Below are 21,550 nucleotides of genomic sequence, written 5' to 3' on the forward strand. Positions count from 1 at the left end.
GGTACCCAAACTGAATGAAGTCAAAGCTGCGGACACTCTAGATTCCAACCTGGACCAAGTGGTGGTGAGAAGAAACTGAAGAGATGATTAGTCTGTACCACCTTTTATTCCCTCGGTCAGAGATACAAGGTGGACCAGGGTGCATGTGCAGACCAATGGACACTACTTTAAAATTCTCTGGCTCAGGCACACGGTACGCATGTGTAACTCACAGTAGAATACAATAGGGACCATTACTCAAAGAAGCACAAAATTTTTCTCTAATTTGTTTTTCCAGTTTATTTACTTTGCTCATTTAAAAGCTGTCAGTTTCATAATTTCTCCTGTATAATCAGTTTCTTGGGTTGAGCAAATAACCCACACAAACATGAGTCAGGGGGAAAAAAAATTCTAAAAATAAGCAAATCTTATTAAAAAACCACAAAAATTGGTAAGAAAACTTAGGGGCAAGTGTAGTAGCTGAAACTACTTATAATCCATTGTCTGAAAACAACTGGATTTCGAGCTGAGGATGCTTCTTTAACAAGTACTGAGTAATTGGCATCCAACTAATCAGTTTGCTGTCAATTATATTTAAAACAAATAAAATGTGTGAAAGAGTTAGGTTCAGTGTGAACACATTGTTTTCTTTTCTTTTCTGTTCTTGCTTCTACTGCCAATATCACCTGACAATCCTCCAGCAGAAATTTAAAATTCCTTCTTCAAATTCATATTTTATAGCTACATCTTCTGTAAATTTTAATATCTCATAAATGCCTTGGGTAATTTTGCAGTTAGTTAAAGCTATCTGGGGACTTCCATTACAAATCCATTATTAGGTTCAGAGGATCCTAGCTCTGCAGTAACATTTTATTCCTGAAAAAAAAACTTCTAAAAAAATGGAGTTCAAGAATACAGGAGTTCTTAGGTGGTTTCAAAACACTCTTTGTGTACTCTTGTAATTTTAGCACTGCAATCTTTCAGGCAATGACTCTGGCACATTGATATTTCTTAACTTGTTGTCACAAACCTTCTAAAATGAAGTTAAGATAAATATTTCAGCCAAAATTTGTCACTATCCATTATTGGAAAATTGTATTATTTTATTTATTTTATTTAAACTTGATATTGTGTAAATCTAATCTGATTTTTCCCCCAAAAAAACTACAGAGAAAATACACATAACAAGTTATTTTAAAAAATGTTAATACTAATGAAGTACAGATTTGCAGTACATCTGCTGATTCAACCAGCCTTTAAACTTGGGAACATTTGAAATTGGATCTGGATTTTGAGGCCAGCGTCCACTACTAATCATAAGCAAAGCTAATGAAAATGAAGAAATTCACAATTACGGTAAGTCTGACTGCTAGCACCTTCACTTAAAAAGGATTCCTCAACAACTGCCTTGTTTGGCTTTGTTTGCCTTGTATACCAAGGGTTTGAGATTAGCTTTAACAAGGATTAGCTTTATCTACTAGCTCTCTCACTTCTGTTACATTAGCTGAACCAGATTCTGATCTCTTTCCGCAAGTATAAACCCAGAATGAAGTCAATTAAATCATTCCAGATTTATACCACGGGAACAGAGATCAGCATCTGGCTCTCTGGATGTATTGTTTGGTAAGCAATAATTTCTCTGATGTTTGACTTATTTATTTACAACAGATTTCTGCCTGTCCCTGTGCTGTTCAGCAGCCTTTTGGCCAGGACTGCCAGAATAGTCCTGATTTGAGTCTAATTTTGCCTATGCAGGTTAATGTTTTCATTGCACTTAATTTGTAATGATAGAAAAGTTCAGGAAGACACCTAGTGCACTATGGTCAAATTTTGCATTTAAGAGTCAGATAGTAAAGGAACATTTTTCTCAAAGTTATGTATCACAAATGAGTTTCATTATCCAGTCAATAAAAGGTAGTGTGTTAGTTATCCTGGGTTAAAGCATAAACACTACAGCAAATGTTTTGTGGGGAGGTTATAATTTGCAAAGGAAAGAATGGGCACCTACCACAGAAATTCATTCAAGGATTTAAATTTAACCAAAAGTCATTTTTCCCACCCATTTGCCTTTTTAAATAGAAACAGTCAGTTTCTCAATCTACATGTCAACCTTTTGAAAGCATAAAAAGCCCTACAAGCACACTGTAGGATAATGCACGGCTAATACAAACATTCATTTTATTATACTAACAGTGCTTAATCTAAGAGCAAAATCACCATCATTACTTTATTCTAAGCTTGCAAATTTTGCTCAGACAGTGGTAAATTATTTCAGATTAAGTGCCATATTATTTTGTCCATAAAACTGTATCACTGACATTTTCTTTTGCATACACTGTGTTTTAAGTGGTAAGGGCCTTTTTCTTCAGATCAGCTGAAATCTAAAGGATGTAAAATGCTCATTAAATGACACATCAAAAACTGCAAGGGAAGTGGGCTTTGTGCAATACACTCCTGAATAAATCCTCCGATTTCCATTAGCACAAGTGCCAGTTATTCTTCTACTGGAAGTGATATTGATAATTCCTATAAGGCCTCATATGTCAGGTGACCACTAATAAGACTTTTTCCCCATCAATACAAATTCCAAAAGTTAGCATAGCTTCAAAAGTTAAAACAAGCAAAGCAGGTTGGTTAAAAAACAGACTGATAAACGTAAAGGGTTGGGGGGGCGAACACAAACACAAACGAGAGAGAGAACATATAGAATACCAGATTACTAGACCACAGCATTAAGTTTTAAATACCATGAACTGCATGAGTTGCAGGCCGCAGATCCATGAGTAAGCTATGCTGATCATCCCAAATGAGTGCCTATAAAACCTTTATACCATACCACTAACAACATGTATTCTACCAAAAAAATTAGAAACATTTTAAAGAGAGTTTTAAAATAATATTATTAGTAATGGATTTTATATCGCTTTATCTATAAAGCCAGGCTGCCTTAGTATCATAAATCAACTTTTCAGGTTTTATAGGCAGAGAAAAATTACAACTAATGCATTTTAGAAAACTGTATAAATGACCTAAAAAGCTTTTCCATATATAATATAATTTTAAAGTCAGATGCCTCCAGATAATCAAGACTAGCAGCAAGTGACCAGCACTTTAACCACTATTCCTCTGTACGACTACTAGCATGTCAAACCTTCAACTCAAAGAGGTGCTTTTTTATCCCCTCCTTGCTCCTCCTTTTAAAAAATCAGTCTTAACATTGATTCCCTTCCCATCCCCTCCAGATATGGAATTCCACCCCTCCCCCACAAGATTACACTGGCCCAAAGGCCAGGATGGCCAATATTCTTTCCTGGATGGGTACGTCGCAACCCAAAAGTGCTAGAAATGAGTGCTAGACATCACAGTAAAGAGAATACTTCACCAAGTTTTCCAAATAGCATTTATGTTTAGTTTTGGTAGGTCTTAAGATATCATACCTTAACATCAAAATATTATTGTGATGAATGTGCTGCGCAGTCAACACAGAGCAGTGTGATGAATTTACTAAGGGTGAATCTGCTGCTGTTCTCCTGGCTCCTGACTGGATCATGACAGGTCAGCCAGAAAGGGAAGATCAATGGCAGTTGGGAGGATAGCTGGAGACCTGGAGGAACATGCACAAAAGCAGCTGTTCCTTGTGGCTGTTCATGGTCACTGAATGGGCGTACAAAGCTGCCTTCACACAGTTAGATCTATCTCAGTTTAAGAATAACAGGACTCATATACATATTGTAAATAAACAAGTTATACTATACCTGACTTCACATCATCAATTTCTCTCCAGCAACTGAAAGTGACCTCCTGCAAGGTTCCAAAATTGACTACTGCTTAGCCAAGGGGAAACACTGTGTACTAAACATCTATTTTAGGTAATGTTGAGGGATTGTCTCTTCCTCTAAGGCTTGTACAGCTGGACTCATGGTACTAAGGGAGTTTAGTTTTTGCTGGCAAAGTGATGAAAAAAAACAGTACATGTCTAAGACAGTTTTCCTGTAAAATATGTAGCATATACAAAATACATGCTGGTGTGGTATAGCAAAAAATATTTGTTAGCACTCATTTGGGATGACCTGCATAATTCACTCATGGATTCAACACTCATGAGCAACATGACCCAAGCATGTTTTAAAAACCTTTATACTCTATGCCACATCATCATGCATAACACTTATACAGAATACATCTGCAAAGTGTGTGTGCACTTTATAGCTGGCGTAGGTAGCAATACCTGACACTTTCCAATGTAAGATCTTGTTTTCTTTTGCTTATAACTTTGCCAAACGTTAACCATTTGGGCTGAAATTTTCCAAGCCATGCATCTTCCTTAGGCTGAGGTTTCTTTGAAAATGTCAACAAAAACAATTCTGATGCAGGCGTATGGGAAAAAATGTTGATTTGCCCATGTTAAAACATTTTTACAACCATTTTATTGAGAAGTTATAGCACCTCCATGTTTTGGAGAAGGGACTTGACATTTGGCAAAAGGGCTGTCCTGTTGCCAACGGTGGGAATTTTTGCTGTTCCTGTGAAAATCTGCCCAAATTTGGCCAAATTATGAGCCAGTTTGGCAGCCAGATACCTCAATAATTGTTTTCACTGAGCATGCAAGGACTAAGCAGGACTTTCTCTGCATTTCCTCCTCCTGGCAGCCAAGGACTGCTGTAACACCAGGCACAGGAACAAAGACTGTTACTCCTGTGGTCACAATGTTCCCCTGTTGGCATCCAAGCAGTGAGCAGGAGGAGGAACTAGCTTGACTAGAATGCAGAGAAGTGAGCAGTTAGACCTGGGACATGGAGCTGAGGGTAAGGAAGAAGACTGGGACTCAAACAAGGACATGCCAGTCGACAGCAGAAAATGAAAACCCAGTACTGTTATCAGTTAGTCCCTGATGTCAAGAGACAGAAGCCTGTGCTGTGGATATAAAGTTCCTAATGCTCAACTTCCATGTGGTTCATCAGACATGGTTCAACGTGATGAAATTTGTTTTTTCAGGTTTTTCCTTTAAAAATATCACAAACAAAAAGCTACATTTAAAAGAATGTTAAAATCAAGTACTCAAAAGACAGGAAATGACAGAATTGTGATTGCCTGTAAAACCTTAATTTGCTCCCCTTGTGTGTATGCATTACGATAGCCTTTAATTACATGAGGACAATTGTTTTTTCTACAGGTACCCCACCCTCCCTTCAGTGCACAGGATGAACCAAGCTCAGGGACTGAATCTGCACAGAAAAGGAAGCTGTGGTCGACAGCAGAGGTTCTCAACTAGGGGTACACATACCCCTGGGGGGTATGCAGAGGTCTACCAGGCAGTACATCGACTAATCTAGATAATTTGCCTAGTTTTACACCAGGCTACATAAAATGCACTAGCGAAGTCAGTACAAATAAAAATGTCATACAATGACTTTTATACTGTTCTATATACTATACACTGAAATGTAAGTACAATATTTATATTCCAATCGATTTACTTTATAATTATATGGTAAAAATGCAAAAGTAAGCACTTTTTCAGTAATAGGGTGCAGTGGTACTTTTGTATTTTTATGTCTAATTTTGTAAGCAAGTCGTTTTTCAATGAGGTGAAACGGGTTATGTGAGGCAAAACAGACTCCTGAAACGGGTACAGTGGTCTGGAAAGGTTGAGAACCACTGGTCTGTAGGACCCCCTTCTTCATTTGTTGTAGAAATTGGAAGGTGTACAGTAAGTGAGGAAGGGGACTGCAAGAAAAGAAAGAATCATGTAATGGTTAAGGCAGTTGAATGCTGCCCCGAAGAACTGGATTCTATTCCTGCCTTTGCCAAAGAATTCCTATGTGATGCTGGGGACATCACTTAAACCAAACTTTTCACAAGTGATCACTAACTTTCTGAATGCCCAACTTGCACTTGCCTGATTTGCAGAAGTGCTGAGCACTCTCAGCTGCAACTGAAGTCAATGAAAACTCTGCTCTGAGCAAATAAAAATGATAAAAAATGCTAAGTTCTCTGAAAAAAAATCAAGCCTTGGGCATCCAAAATTACTGGATACTTTTGACCTTAATCTCTCTGTCTCAGTTCGTCATTTCTGAAAAGGGAATACCACCTTTTGTGAAGCACTCTGATACTACAGGGATGAGCACCACAGAAACTCTCAGGAGAAAATTAATAATTCTATATTCAGAGCAGGGTTTGAATAGTATACAGTAAATAAGGCATGGGACCACACATGGAACAATGAGGATAAAACATGATATTGAATAGCTTCTGTTCACTGAGTAAGCACCATCCTTCCTGTGTACTGAATAAGGCAGGAGTCCTGTGAAAAAAACAGTGATCATATAATTCTAGACTGTAACATAATGCACATGCGTAAGAAGGCCAAATTAGCGTTGCCCATGCAATGTATTTTTATAATTACATAAAAAGGTGCATTAACAATGTGAAGGTAGCAAAAATAAGTACTCAGATGTTAGCAAATGCCAGGATTAAGATTCCATATGAAACCTTAGCATTCTTTTAATGCAGTTTTTTTGTATGTTTCACATATATGAAATATACATAACACAAATTACACACACACAAATACATATTCCAATGGTATAAAACATACACTTCTACATAATTCATACAATCACTAGTGTAGGTATATATTTGTGTATAATTTGCGCGTAACAAAAAAAAAGGTGGATGCATACTGCAAATTAAATTTAATCATAGTTCTACACAATTGTGTGGCTATTACCAGATCCGATGATCACATAATACCAGTATAGAACCAACACCACAAAGTCTATTTCTGAATATCTGTCTTTTGCTTCAGGTGGCAATTTAGTAAGATTTTATAATAACTATCTTAAAGCTTGCAATGAATGTTCTTCACTTCATGCTATCTGGTGGTTGTTCAGTACTGATGTTGAAGGCACTTGTGTTAGCTAATAATTTATTAATAAGATTACCACTACTCTTGAGAACTCCTGGTGACCTCTTAATTGTAGTTGCTATGAATCTAAAGAGCAAAGCACTGCAATTTTAATTTTGATCCTATGCATCACTTTTCAATGCTCAGTTACATGGCAAAAGTGACAAAGTTCCTTAGTGATGAGATTTTATTAGATTTAAAGACGGCTTTTATTTTACAAAAAATAAAGACAAACATTCTAAAATTACTCCATTCTGTTTCACTAGGAAAAAAAGCACAATGAGTTTGTGTCTACTTCATGTTCTGAATGCTGAAATTTGAATTGCTCTGGGTATACTTTTCTACATATTTGACACTCATGTTTTGATGCCCTAATTTGATTTCACTTCACTGCAAGTGAAAATTTGAGTTTTATTGGTCTTAGAAGTAGTATCCTCTGGTGACGTCTACTAGAAAATACAAACCCAAGGCCACATTTAGTCCGCTTATTCCAGGGTTCACTTTGGCCCCCAATATTTAACTGGCATTGTATGTGGATCTAAAGTGTCCACAGTAAAGAAGAAACTCACCATTCTAACTACTTCGGGATAAGTCTGCTCTGTCAAACAGCCTCTGCTTATTGTAATGTAGTCCACCAGTTCATTAAGAGTGGAGCGCTTGTATTCTTTCATTTTAAGGTCTGATAGTGTGTCCATGAAGTCAAAAATTACACAGCACTGCTGAAGTTTCTTTAGGAACAGTTCAGGCTGCTCTGAAGATGGAACGTCTATGAAACAAGAAAGGAAATCTTTGTGAGTCTGGCATCTTTTTATATGAAATAGGAATTCTTTTTGAAGAGCAATTTCAAAAGAAAGCAGTGTTCCATACAGTTTTCATAAAACAGTGCTCAACCTAACAATTAAACCCTTTATAGAAATTTCATCAGTATTCAGTAGTTGAGATCTTGGATACCGCATGTACCACTATATTTAATTTTTTGCTTTTAAAAGTAACATTTACCAGATCTCCAAGACTTAGAGGAGAGTACAAACACACCTACGTATAAGACCTGATCCTGCAAGCTGCTCAGAAATCAAGTACCACCGACTTCACTGGAATCTGAGGATGCTAAGCACCTCACAGGATCAGAGCCACAATTAGCTTACACTATAAAGAAGGAAAAAAGTTCTAAAACTTGATATTTCTATCTTTATATTTCAAAAAGTGCTGTACCATACAGCAACACCATACGAATAAATCTATGACTTTCCAAACAAATTTTCATAGTCCCATTAATTTTTATTCCCATGTTGACACTTTCTGTGATAAAATCAATTGTAATTTTGCAGTAGTCAATGAAGCTTTTCTGTTATAGAATCCTGCCAAAGCAACAGAATATTTTATCCTTTACATATAGTTTATATTTGAACACTCAAGTATTCTTGGCTGATAAAGTAAGTACGTATATATTTGCTGCTTTTCTCTGTTTTGCCAGTCTTACTGGATCAGTCGCTAAGCAAAACTACATGAAATAAAGATGGACTCAACAGCACTACCATAAATGTGCTCAAACTCTTGACAGTTTCTATTTTATTCACAGTGGCAGGTTAGTTACCTTATTAAACATGATTTCAAAAGAATATGTAGTAAATTTCGTTTATCTGATTTTCATGTACACAAGGGGCTAATAATGATGATAGAAAAATTATAGAACAGAACCTTTGATATTAAACAGAAAAAATGACAAACAACTGAGGAAGGCTACCTCCTTACCTCCCCCCCCCTTTTTTTTTTTTTTTTAAAGAAACTGCAGCTTAGCTCAAGAGGTTTACATAGTAGGATGGACTTAGTGATCTTCAAAGAAATGCAACAAATAAAGCATACAAGCTTATTCTAATTCAGCTTTCAGCTAGAAACAGTATAACACTCCACACATTTGTAACTTATACTGTTTTAATGATCTGCAAAAGATCAACTATATCACACTTTCTTCTCTTAATACAAGTCATATCTTTTACATAGTAACATTTCTTAAACAGGGATGCACAAATATAAAAGAGGGCCAGCATTTGGCCCACTGGTATGTTTTTTGTTTTGTTTTTTTATCTTCGGGGTATAGTGCTGATCAGGTTAAGGAATAGTTGGAAAACATGGGAAATTGATAAGTGTTGTTTATTTTGGAATAAAGCAGATTAATTGAAGATTTAAATTAAAATTATACCTATGCCTAATTTCATGTTTAAAAAAATTTGTGAATTTTACAAAAGTAAATCCTTGCAAAACAAATTATTAAAGGCTCAAATTCATATTAATAGACTAAAGGACTGCACAACTGTATTTTATTTTAAAGTGCTGAATAAGAGATGCTTCCTAATCCACTACACATTATTTTTTGTTAGTATAATCTTAAAAAAAAAAAGCAGTGAAGATATTGGATTGCTGTAGAAACAATGAATATGTAATCAGCGATATGGCTGACATTCTGCACTAAAATATATAAATCTGTCATGGCAAAGCTCAATACCCTCTGCAATTTCTTCCTTTATGTGTAGCGCGTATGGAGCAATTATAGATTCCATCAGATCCTCAACCTCTTTGCTACACAGAATAACCCCTGTCGTGGACAAGCTGAGTTGCAGATAGTTGGTTTTATTCCCGATTTCGGATTCTGCTAGGCATTTAGTGAGCTCTGCAACACCCATGTCTGAGTCAAAGGAGAAGATGCCAGATAGGTGTCAGCAGTGTACTAATGATACTGCAATTTATATCATCTAATTCCACACAACACATTCCCAGAGGCTCTGTATAGATGTCGAACAGAAGATGTGACAGATTGGAGTCTTGCAAATCTCCACAAATAAGAACCTTTGAGATGGAGCAGCCAACCATCACCACCTTCTAAAAACTATCAGAAGCAATGAGCAGAACACCATTTTAAAGCTATTCCAGCCATCTTGATAAAGTTACACAGCTGTGTCAGCAAGAGCTGAAATCTGATAACAAGTCAAGGGATATCCATAAAGGTATCTGGCCTCTGCCCATTGCACAAGAAGATCAACAACGTCCATTAGTACCACTTACAGTCTGAAATGTCACCAAATAAGGCCAGGGGCTTCAGGGAGCTAGAAATCCGTCGTATTTTCATGTTGCCATTTTCTTGATGATCTTTCACAAAAAAAAGGAACTTCAAGAGTCAGACTGGGAGGTGACTGACTGGAGTTCAGAACTTTCTTCTTTACTAGTGGCCTAACTACAGTGTGTTTGAGGGATTCTAGAACCCAGTCTTCTCTGAGATAGGCACTAACAATCTCTTCCAAAACATAAGCTATGGTTCAAATGGGGTAGTTGGTATCTATTGTATTTAGGTGTATTTCAGTGTTATTTCCACAACATATATAATGCTTAGTTCTAGACTGTAATCTGTTTCAAAACTTTTTATAATTCATTACGTTTCTTTGCAACTTGCATATTGCATCAATAAAACATAAATGAGTGCATCTATTTTTATATAAATTGTGTATCTGTTTTATAGTGGATGGGAAGGTAGGGGTATGGGTCTTTATTAGCACAGGCACTGACTCCACAGATGCTCCAGCCCTGGAGCACCCACGGAAAAAAATTAGCAGGTGTTTAGCCCCCACCAGCAATAGGGATATAAATAGGGTTTAAAAATAGTAACCATGTAACCTTAAAATTCTATTGGTTCAACTGTTAACCATTAAGGAGTTGACACAGGCGAGGAACTAGGAGTGCAGGGGGTGCTGCAGCACCCTCAAGTTTTATATGAGGTCCCGGCTGCCAGCCCCACACCCCGGCCGGCAGCCGGAACTCTGGGCAAGGGACAAGCAGCCAGGATACCAGTCATGGGCGGCAGAAGATGCCAGGGGTGGAGCGGGGTCACAAAGAGGTGGGGCATGAGTGGGGGCTTGGAGGAAGTGGTGGAGTGAGGGCAGGCCTGCGGCGGAGGGGGGTTAAGCACCCCCCTGGTAGAGAGGAAGTTGGCGCCTATGTATATTGACACTCACTATGTCTGTCTAAAGGAAAATTAACTCAAAAAATGGTTCCTAGGCTTAAGCCCCAGAACATGTTACGTAGCTTATCTAAACTTGCTACAAATTACAATGCTGGGAAACCTTAAACTAAAATCAGGGGTTAAAAAGGCACCACAATAATTGACAATCTCATTCAAAGTTCTCTCAATTGAAATCTTGGGGAGAAAATAAATTGTATTTTCCAAAGCTGAAACTACAAAGAAATCTAGATAATTCTATGCAAGACACACTGCATCAGAAAACACACTAAAACTAAGTCATTATAGACTTTTTGTAATCAGTACACAAATTGTGAAAACTCTTCTTGATCTAGTCCTCCTTTAAGAAGCAAATCATCATTTAAGCAATCAATTAGAAGTGTGATCAATTCCTGGGAAAAAACTGAATGCAACACAGTTTTGAAATTGCTTTTGGCAGTTCTGTTGGGAAGGGAACGATGAACTCTCTAAGGATAAAGGTAACAAAGGACTTTGGGAAGCAGGATGCGCTCAGCACAAGACGAAATGGGTCAGCAGAAATCAACAAATCAATCTTCCATGTTAAAAAGTTATTTTGTGTTGCCAGTTCCCACTACTTCAGTTCAGTTTTCCATCATGAAAGGTCAGTTCTTTAAAAGACTGCCGTCTGTGAACAGAGGTCCAAAGATGCTGCTGTATAATCTTTTAATCTTTCTAAGGGATGGACTGGAGAGGAGAGGAGATGATGAAAGACTTTCAGTGCAAAATAGTATGGGGCAAGGGAACTGTCAGCTTCTCTCTACTGATAATCTTACAGGCAGCCTTTCTCTACCAATGGACCTCCAAATCCAGTTTACTATTACCGTCAGTTTACCACACTGAAATGTTGATCACATATTAATTATCTGCACTAAAAATAAGGTAAAAACTACATACAGATTTTTAGTTATGAATTAGAAATTAATGCTTACTTGGGGTATGTTGGCATGCATAACTACATACCTTAGAAAAATCACTATTGCACATCAAAGCAGTAGCAGATTTCTCAAGATACACAGAAATAATCATCTCATAATAAATCAAAGGGATAGATTAGACCCAATAGATTCTAACTTGTCTTAATAATACCTTCATTGTACCAAGGAAATAAGGAAAATCTGAAAAAGAGCACGTAAAGGTGAGAAAGTCAAAGAATAAAACATGACAATTAAGAACAGAAATCACTTCCTCTATAGTCAAGTTGCAATTTCCAGAAAGAAAAAGAATTAACTTGCATAATTAATTGATAAGACACAGATTGAGATGAATTAACACAAATTTAATTTGTGCCCAACAGGTGAAAGTTCCATTGTTTTCAGTTTATTTTGCAATGTTTTTATTTTTTCCTAAAGAAACACTATCAAGCTTTTAGAGCTCAAAAATTAGTTATACTGAATATGACAAGTTTTATTTATTTGCAGTTATAAAGATCAGGGTACTCACAAAAGGACAGATGTTTGCTCTAACAGTCTACTGTAAAACAACCTCCCCTATACAACACACTATAAATACAAATCAAGTGTGGGGGGGAGGGGGGCTGCATGACATGACTAGTATGTTTAAGACACACCAGAAGGTATGCTTTTCTTTTTAGTAACCAAAAAGAAAAAAAAAGGTGGGCGATTGAGGGAATCCTCGTGTTGAAACCTTTAAAGAAAATGACCTTTGAGGAGTGAAAAGCTTGACAGTTTCCCCTTTAGCTATTTAAAACACATAAAAGAGAATATTTTCATATCAGATTTCCAGATTAAGTTCACTGAAATTTATGAATAATCGGTAACCTGTAACAAAAATTAGTATGAATCACACAGTTATAACCAAATCAAAATAGTGCAGTATAATAGAAACGCTTGGGCAACCTTCTCTGTAGTTCTCATTAGCACTCCTGGGATAGTAACTCTAAAATATTTTAAATATTTCAGTCATGCTAGCTTTTAATTGTTTTTCTCAAACTAAATAATCCCAATACCAATCCCTTTTCCTTTGTTATTTTTGTTACCTTACACTACATTCTTGTAAATTTAACTATGTCTTTGTTCAAAGATGCATCCAACAAAGTGGGTATTCACCCAAGAAAGCTCATGCTCCAATACGTTCGTTAGTCTATAAGGTGCCACAGGACTCTTTGCTGCTTTGTTCAAAGATGGTGATCAAAATTTGACATAGTATTATTGTGGACACGTCAATGCTTTATAAAATATACCGTAGAACAACACTTTTGTATTTACATAATATGACACTCGATACAGAACATACTTTTAATTTGTTCATAAAATGTATCTTCTTGAGGATTGGGTAGAATGAGTTTGTGCACTAGCTGTTCACTTTCAGAGAGCTGGCTTCAAATCCTTCTTAAGGTCACAAATGAAAGTGAGTTACGGTGACACTAGTCATCATTTTACAAATTACAAAACCATCATACAATTTGGGACAGATTGGCAGTCTCTACTCAACAGGGGCCTGCAAATAGAACAAACAAAAGGGTTGCAGATTGCAAATGAAATGTTTGGAACATGTGCAGTAAAAACTGCAAAATGCTCATCTATACTATGATTGCTCCAAATCAATGCTCCCAGACTACTTGTTTTCATCAGTACTAACTTCATCCTCTAAATTGTTTTGAAGACAGCTATTACTTTCACTACATTGATTACGTGGATTAATTATCTTATCTATATATCTATCTTATCAATAAATATCGCTTTCTTACACCTTAGAAATTTTGTGTGATATATTATTAAGCTTGAAAAAAATACAAAACACAAATTCCATAGCCAAGAGGAAAACAGAACTAGTAATTAAGAATAAATGTTTTAACCTGCATTAGCTGTCGGATCTTATTTATGCCTTCCAAACACAGGAGAACTCTATTCACATACTTTCCCCAAAAAATGAAATCATTTCAGTATCGGATTATTAACAGTAAAAACCAAAGGGTATTCCATATAGACATTCCAGATCCACTGCAATCCATTTATTACTGTATCTACTTAAAATCCTACGTCCTGCAGGAATTTTGTATTTTGGGGATTTTAAGGTATTTCTCACTAAAATGCATATTTTCCTTGGGTCAAATGAATCAAACTACTTTATAATGCTGATTCTTGTCAGCCATGCTATGCTTTTCAACATTGGTGCTGTTGTTATGCAAGTATTTGGTCATAGGATTACACATTTCCAGAGAGATTAAATATTATTATATTTAAATAAATTTAGACTACTATAAGTCTATGAAAATAATAAAGCACTATACAGAAGTATTAATATTATTTAAAGCTGAATAATCAAGTGCAGTCCTATTCTGAAGTGACTCTAAAAATGGCATTGCACATAAGATAGCATCTCAATGATTAAACATGCTCAATTTACATGTGAAAAGGTATTTTGCCAACTATCAGCTCTGCAAACTTCACGGGATCTGAAAGCCAAGATGGGTTCTTCCTTTCTTTCTTGTGCATCACCACCAGTTATAAGTACACCTCTACCTCGATATAACGCTGTTCTCGGGAGCCAAAAAATCTTACCGTGTTACATGTGAAACTGCGTTATATTAAACTTGCTTTGATCCACCGGAGTGCGCAGCCCCACCCCCCCCGGAGCACTGCTTTACTGCGTTATATCTGAATTCATGTTATATCGGGTCACGTTATACCGAAGTAGAGGTGTATTATGAAAGCCAAATTTCCCCATCATTTATATACCTCTACATCACTGTTTTTGCCAATGGATTTGCCCTGACAATCAACTGGCCCAGTAACTGGAATTTACAAAACAATTCTATTATTGATAAGCAAGAAAGAATAGAATCTAGCGTACCTTCTTTTAGCTTTATTCCAAATAAAGAAAGCAGACCTGTTATGTAAAAAGATACATATTTATACAGACATTTTTCAAAATAGAATTTCACTCAAAAGGTACGACGAAGTATGTATATTTTTCTCTCTCTCTTCCACACACGCGCACACACACTTCTGAAAAGTAATCTGCCTGATTACTTTCATTTAATTTTCATAGCTAACTGACAATATTATGAATGGAGTCAGTAATCGCTCATCTATAATAGGCTGCTTTTTCAAAGCTGTTCCCCAACTCTGCTCTCTACGTATATTTAACCATTATACAAGCAGGGCAGAGTTTAGGTACTGTGAGCCAAAAATGTAGGGTTAACTGGCACCAATTTTACTCATGTAGATATAAACCATCTCGAAGAACCATCATTAATGCACAAGGTGAGTAACTTCCTCTTCTTCGAGTAGTGTCCCTATGGGTGCTCCACTGTAAGTGACTCCCAAGCAGTGCCCCTCCACACTGGAGGCTGGAGCTCTGGAGTGGAGTCTGTTATAGATGATAGCACTGTGGCACCGAATCTGGCATCTGCAGCAGAGTTCCCCAAAATGGCACAGTGTTCTGTGAAGGTATGTGCAGATGCCTCAGTAGCTGCTCTGCAGATTTCTGATATACGGATACCCTTGGAGTAGGTGATGGACGAGGAGACAGATCTTGTAGAAATCGCTGTACCTTTTGATCTATCTCCAATGGAGAGGAAGAGTCTCAGAGATTTTCTAAAAAATCTTGTCCTGTCCAAATAGAAGACCAAGGTTCTCCTCATGTCGCGCATATGGAGGATGGCTTCCCTATTATCCTGATGAGGCTTGGGATAAAAGGTTGGAAGGTGAATAAATTGTTTCACATGAAATGCGTAAGTGACCTTGGGAGTGAACTTCGGATGTGTCTAAGCATGACTTTGTCAGGAAAGAACACTGTGAAGGGGGTATGTGCCATTGGACCCGCATCTTCCTTGTCCTTCTTGCCGAGGTTATAGAGATCAGGAACGCCATCTTCATGGGAAGGTGAGTTAAAAAGCAAGTGGCCATGGGTACAAATGGCAGCTTATTCAGTCCTTTTAACACTAGAGTGAGATCCCATTGTGGAGGGAAGCCTTGGTTGAGTAAAGAGGTTCACATTGCCTTTGAGAACCCTCTTCGTAGTCAGGTGGGAGAAAACTGAGTACCCTTCTACCTGCTGGTGGAAGGTCACAATTGCTGTGAAGTGGACTTTTAGTGAGCTAATATAAAGTCCATTTCTTGAGACTCAACAGATTACAGGTAGAGTGGCTGCATCCGGGGTGACACTTTTAGACTGGAACCATATTCAAAAATCTAGTCCACTTTTGTAGGTAGGTACAACAGTTAGCTGACTCTTCTACTGTGTAATAACACTTCCTGTATCTTCTCAGAGCAAGATGTCTTTATGTGCTTGAACCACAAAGGAGCCAGGCTTTGAGCGCAGTATCCACAGGTTGGGATGGATAGAGTGTGTCTCTTGTTCTGCAACAGAAGGTAAGGCGTCATTGGAAAAGTCATGGTGGACAGAACACCAGTTGTGACAGGTATGGATACCACGTGTGTCTGGACCAGGTGGGAGCAATCAATATGATATTTGCTTTTTCTCTTTTTATTTCCAGGGGAATGGGGGAAAAGGAATAGAGGGAATGGGGGAAAAGGTGTAAAGGCGGCCCTTGTCCCATTAGAGGAGGAGAGCATCCCCCAGGGAGTGTAATCCAATCTCTGCTCTGGAGCAGTACTGTGGACGTTTCTTGTTCTGGTAAGTGGCAAACAGGTCTATTGTAGGTGTCCCCCATTGTCAGACGATTCAGTGATACTCCACGACATACATCACCCATTCATGATCATGTGGGAATTTGCGGCTGAGACTCTCCACTGTTGTGTTGTACACACCCGGTAGGTAGACTGTTGATATTGTGACATTGTGGGAAATGCAGCAGTTCCATAGCTTTAGTGCTTTCATGCACAGGGAGGGTGATCTTGCACCTCCTTGTGGGTTTATGTAATATATGCAGGCTATGTTGTCCATAATGACTTTTGTGTGCATGCTCTGATCAGCAGGAGGAAGTGAGCACAAACACTTCTGACCGCTCTGAGTTCAAGCAGGTTGATGTGACGGCATGTCTTGGATGGAGACCATTTGCCCTGCACTGTGAGATTGTTGAGATGTGCGCGCCCCATCCTATGAGGGATGCATCAGTGGTTGGGGTAGCGATAGAGAAGGCTGAACAAATGTAATTCCTCTGCAGATGTTTATTGGGTCTTTCCACCAATTCAAGGATTGTTTGATCTTGGTGAGCACAAACTGTAGTTTATGTTGTCTCTGTTCAGTCTGTAAACCAAACCAAACCATCCTGGGAGGCAACTCATGTGCAGTGTGGCATGAGCTATAACCAATGTTAACAGAAGCTGGAGGCAGTGTCTGGCCAAAAATTGGGGGCTGTCTCTAGAAGCATGAAGAGGCTGAGGAATCTGTGATGTGGGAGGAGCCCCCTACATGGACGGAGTTGAGGTCAGGTCCTATGAATTTTAACCTCTGTACCAGAGTTAATGTCAATTTTTGTGCATTAATTTGAAAGCCCAGATTCTGAAATAAATGGCTGATTCATAGCGCTTTGGTGAAGGGAATGTGCCCTGAAAAGACAATCGTCCAGGTAAAGATAATCATAATTCCCTGGGAGTGTAAGTGGGCTGCCACTATGGACAAGACATTGGAGAATACGCTGGGGGCCAATGAGAGGCCAAAACGGAGTATTCTGTACTGGATGTGGCCTTGGCCTAGTGTAAACTTGAGGTCTCGACTGTGACTTGGTATGACAGAAATGTGGAAAGGTCAAGGGCTGAGAACCAATCTCCTTTTTCTAATCCTGGAATAATTGTTGCTAATGTGACCATCTTGAATTTCGGAGCTTTGACAAATTTGTTGTGCACTCTGAGGTCCAGAATGGGTCTCCATACTCCCTTTTTCTTCAGTATCAGGAATTAGCAAGAGTAGAAGCCTTTACCTCTTAGACGTTTGGGCACTGGCTCTCTGGCTCCTATGTTGAAGAGATGGCTTATCTCCTGTCGTAGCAGGCTCTTATGAGAAGGGTCCCTGAAGAGGGTCAGGGATGTTTATTGGGAGGGAGGGAGGTGAAAGTTGTGGAGTACCCTCTCAAATAATCTCCAGCACCTATTTGTTGGAGGTTATCCATTCCCAGAGGCTGCAGAATGGGGTGAGATGGCATCCAAAGAGATGGGTGAGGTTTTCCAGCATCAATCGGTGTTGAGGAGAGCGGTCTACGGGCACCTCAACCAACCTGTCAAAACTGTCGCTTTGAGGAGGAAGGTTGAGAGGAAGTAGATTGAGATCCCGAGGGTTTCTGTCTGGGGAATCTGGACTTCTTCCCCTGAGGTTCATATGACCTTTGAAATGGATATCGCGACAAATGGGGTTTGAATGACAGCTGATGGCTGTACTTTCTCTTATACCCAGGTGTGTAGATCCCAAGGGATCAAAGAGTAGCTCTGGAGTCTTAAGGTGTGGAGGGACGATTCAGTCCTTTCAGCAAATAGTTTCATCCCGTGAAAAGGCAGATCCCTCCACAGTTGTTTGAACCTCTTTTGGGAAGCTTAATAGGTGCAGCCAAGGGGCTCATCTCATCATGATGGCATCAGAGATGGAATGTGCCGCTCTGTCAGAGTGCAGACTGGAGAGATGTATTTGCCACCAGTAGGCCTTTGTTGACCATGGCCTTGAATTGTTCTTTGTGCAAATCTGGGATCCGCTCAATAAAGGAATTGAGTTTTGAATAGCTCTGATAATCATATTTTGGCATTAAGGCTTGATAGTTTGCAATGCAGAACTGAAGAGTGGCTGAAGAGTATGTTTTCCTGCCAAAAAGGTCCAGGCGCTTCCAGTCCTGGTCATAGGGAGTGGATTTGAAATGGTGCTGGCAGCCTTTTGAGTTAACTATGTGTACGGTCTTCAAGTTGGGAGGTGGGTGGAGAAGAAAAATTCCATGTCTTTCACCAGCACATAATACTTTTTGTTGGCCCTCTTACTGACACGGGGGTCTGCCATATGAGTTTCGTAGGGTCCACGAGTGCCTCATTAACAGGAAGGGCTACTCTGGACGAAATAGAAGAATGTAAAATGTCCACTAGTTTGTGGTGCGACTCGGTCTCTGGTAGTGGTATCTGCAGTGCCTCTGCCATGCACTGGGACAACTCCTGTTGAGAAGGAACTGTGGAGGGTTTCCCCACCCACAGCATTGGTTTGCCTCGTGCAGGCTGAACGGAGGCTGCTACCAAAGTTCTCCGACCAGCAGCACAGGAAAGCAGACACCCCTACAGTGGAGCACCCATAGAGACACTACTTGAAGAAGATAGTGAGCTTAAGCCGAGAGCAGATGTTAATTTTTAGGCTCAGGCCTGTTGATTCAGCCAGGTATTTTAAATACAGATAAACAGTTTGTATGGAAGGCAATAATCAAATTCTATTTCTCCAGATCTGGCTTTGGGTCTTCCTGAGCTGTAGAACAATACGATTTTCCTAGACTAGTGATCATAAAGGAAAATTACTGACTTGCAATTTTACTTCTCTGAAGATCTCACAAGTTTATCCTATCAAGTATATTGCTCCTTGAATGCAAGACAGGCCATGAATAATCTCTGCCTTTGGGTTTTTTGGCCCTCTGAAGCACCAGTAACTGATCACATATCACTCCTTGCCCTACATTTCAGAGCCCATTCCAACTGTCAGTGCCTCATCCCTAATATAACCTTCTAAATGGATCCCTGACTGAAATCAGCATAGGAGTTCCTTGCAAAAGCTGCACACCAGAATGTAGAGGTTCCTCCTTCAGATATTCTGCAATGAAACTTATCTTTTTCTTATCCCTACTGTATGCTTTTATCAGTCTTCTGAACTTCTGCTAAAAGCTTCTTCGAGCCAGTAAAATGTGGTTACTTGGTGACAAGATGCTTCTTTAAAGCCTCCAAGATAATTTTGATTTATGTTCTGATACCAGACACCTCTGTGTTCTTGGGGAACCAGGGTGCAGTATCCAGCCTGACTCATGAAAGACACCCCCACACCCCTCAGCCTCTGCTTAAACCAAAACCCATCAGAGGAAAAAACTTGCAGAGAGCAGGGAAGGGTGTTGGGAGACACACCTAAACCCCTCCTGACAAGGGTGACAAGATTAAGACATCCCCATTAGCATACAGAATGGAGAGCAGAGACAACTCCCCTAGCCTCATCTGCATGAAAGATGGAACAGGAAGACATCTCAATTTACATACAGAATGGAGAACGAAGAACCACACTGAATTCTGGGACCAGAAAAAGCAGGGAAGCACTGCATCCTGGGAAACTCTGCTCCAGATGCTAATGAACCTATGTCTGCACACACCCAGCTCAGCAATTATCAGACCAATTCTAGTAATGAATCCTTAATAGATATCCAAATAGTGAAGCCGCCTAGTTGCATTGTGAGCTCCCTGGAAGAAAACACCACCCATAGCCAAGAGTGATCAGCTCCTTTTGTCTAGTCTAAAGAAAACCCTTGAGTTATCAGCCTTACCTATAAACAAATCTATTGTTCTCCCTTGAACAATTGTATTTTCTCTACAAAAATCCCTACTCACCCTCCAGTCAGGGTTCTGATGCTTAGATCCAAACTCTGCATCAGTTCCACTAGGACTCCATACTCTCCTGACTGATCGTGCTGGGGACTCTGCCTGCCTCCTGCCCTCAGGACCCTCAACTACCAGCATCATCTGGGAACCCCGACCAGTTCAAGCTTCAGGGAGTGGTGAGATCCCCTTCTCTCTCTCTCTCTTTTCATTTTTCCTGTCTACCTTAGGTATTAACCTTTAATAATGTATGTTATATTGGTTTAGCCCTCCTTGTGTAGTTATCACCAGTATTCAATAAATAACTTGTATGGTTAAGCTGGTTGCTTCTCTCTCTCTTGCTGAACCTTACTCTTTTGTGTTTTTAGCTTCCCCCATTTACTCTACAGCAACACTTCTTTTACCTAAGCTAAAGATCCCTGCAGTGCCCAAAATACTGTGGGGTTTGCTCATCAAGTAGGTTACTGCCAGTACAATTGTGTTGTGAAGGTGAGGACAGGGACGTGCTGAATCTGGGACACATAAGGGTAACAGCTTGAAAGTGCTGCTTGACCCAGTCCATGGAGCCCAGGGGCATATAAGGAGAGTCAGCTTGAAAGTGCTGCTTCATCCAGCCCAGTGAGTCCAGGGACATATAAGGGGTCTGCTTGACAGTGCTGACTGACCCGGTCCGCTCAGACTTGCTCTGTTAATGTATGTGTGGGTGGGTGTGTGTTCATCCGGTTCTTGGGCTAGAGAAACCCAGCCCTAGGGAACCTAGGTCCTGCAGGATAGCTCCATTGGGAGGGGGCTTGTAGAAGGGAGAAGTAGAGCTCCATATGAACACACAAAGTGACACAAGCAGTACATTGACAGAATTACAGAATCCCCTTCCCCAGAAAAGTAACCCGAATAAATGAGCATACCCCAAAGTAAGGGGCAAATCTGGTAACATCTGTTTTGATTAATCTTTGACTCTACAAAATCAAGTCTCTGCACCTGAAGCTTCAATATTGAAATTTTCTTTAAAGCTCTGATGCTTGACTTTTAAACTTGACACAGTGTCAACCTGGGTATTGGTCTTGAGTTAATGTTCCTCCTGGGGGAATTCTGCACCAAAAAAATTAAAATTCTGTGCACAATATTTTCAAATTCTGCCAAATTCTGCAAATTGTATTTGTTAAAATAACACAA

General features: G+C 39.2%; 1 protein-coding gene across 10 annotated transcripts in view; it reads right to left on the reverse strand.

The window, feature by feature from the left end:
• The window catches only part of PPP2R5E (protein phosphatase 2 regulatory subunit B'epsilon), a 136,416-nt gene that overhangs the window by 32,772 nt on the left and 82,094 nt on the right, over nucleotides 1-21,550 (reverse strand). For all 10 annotated transcript variants that reach the window (XM_039535010.1, XM_039535014.1, XM_039535011.1 and 7 more), the window contains one exon: nucleotides 7,456-7,652. In XM_039535010.1, coding sequence (XP_039390944.1) covers nucleotides 7,456-7,652 — 197 coding nt within the window. The remainder of the gene's footprint in view (nucleotides 1-7,455; nucleotides 7,653-21,550) is intronic.

This window comes from Mauremys reevesii, linkage group 4 (assembly GCF_016161935.1).
Source record: "Mauremys reevesii isolate NIE-2019 linkage group 4, ASM1616193v1, whole genome shotgun sequence".
NCBI classification, from domain to species: Eukaryota; Metazoa; Chordata; order Testudines; family Geoemydidae; genus Mauremys; species Mauremys reevesii.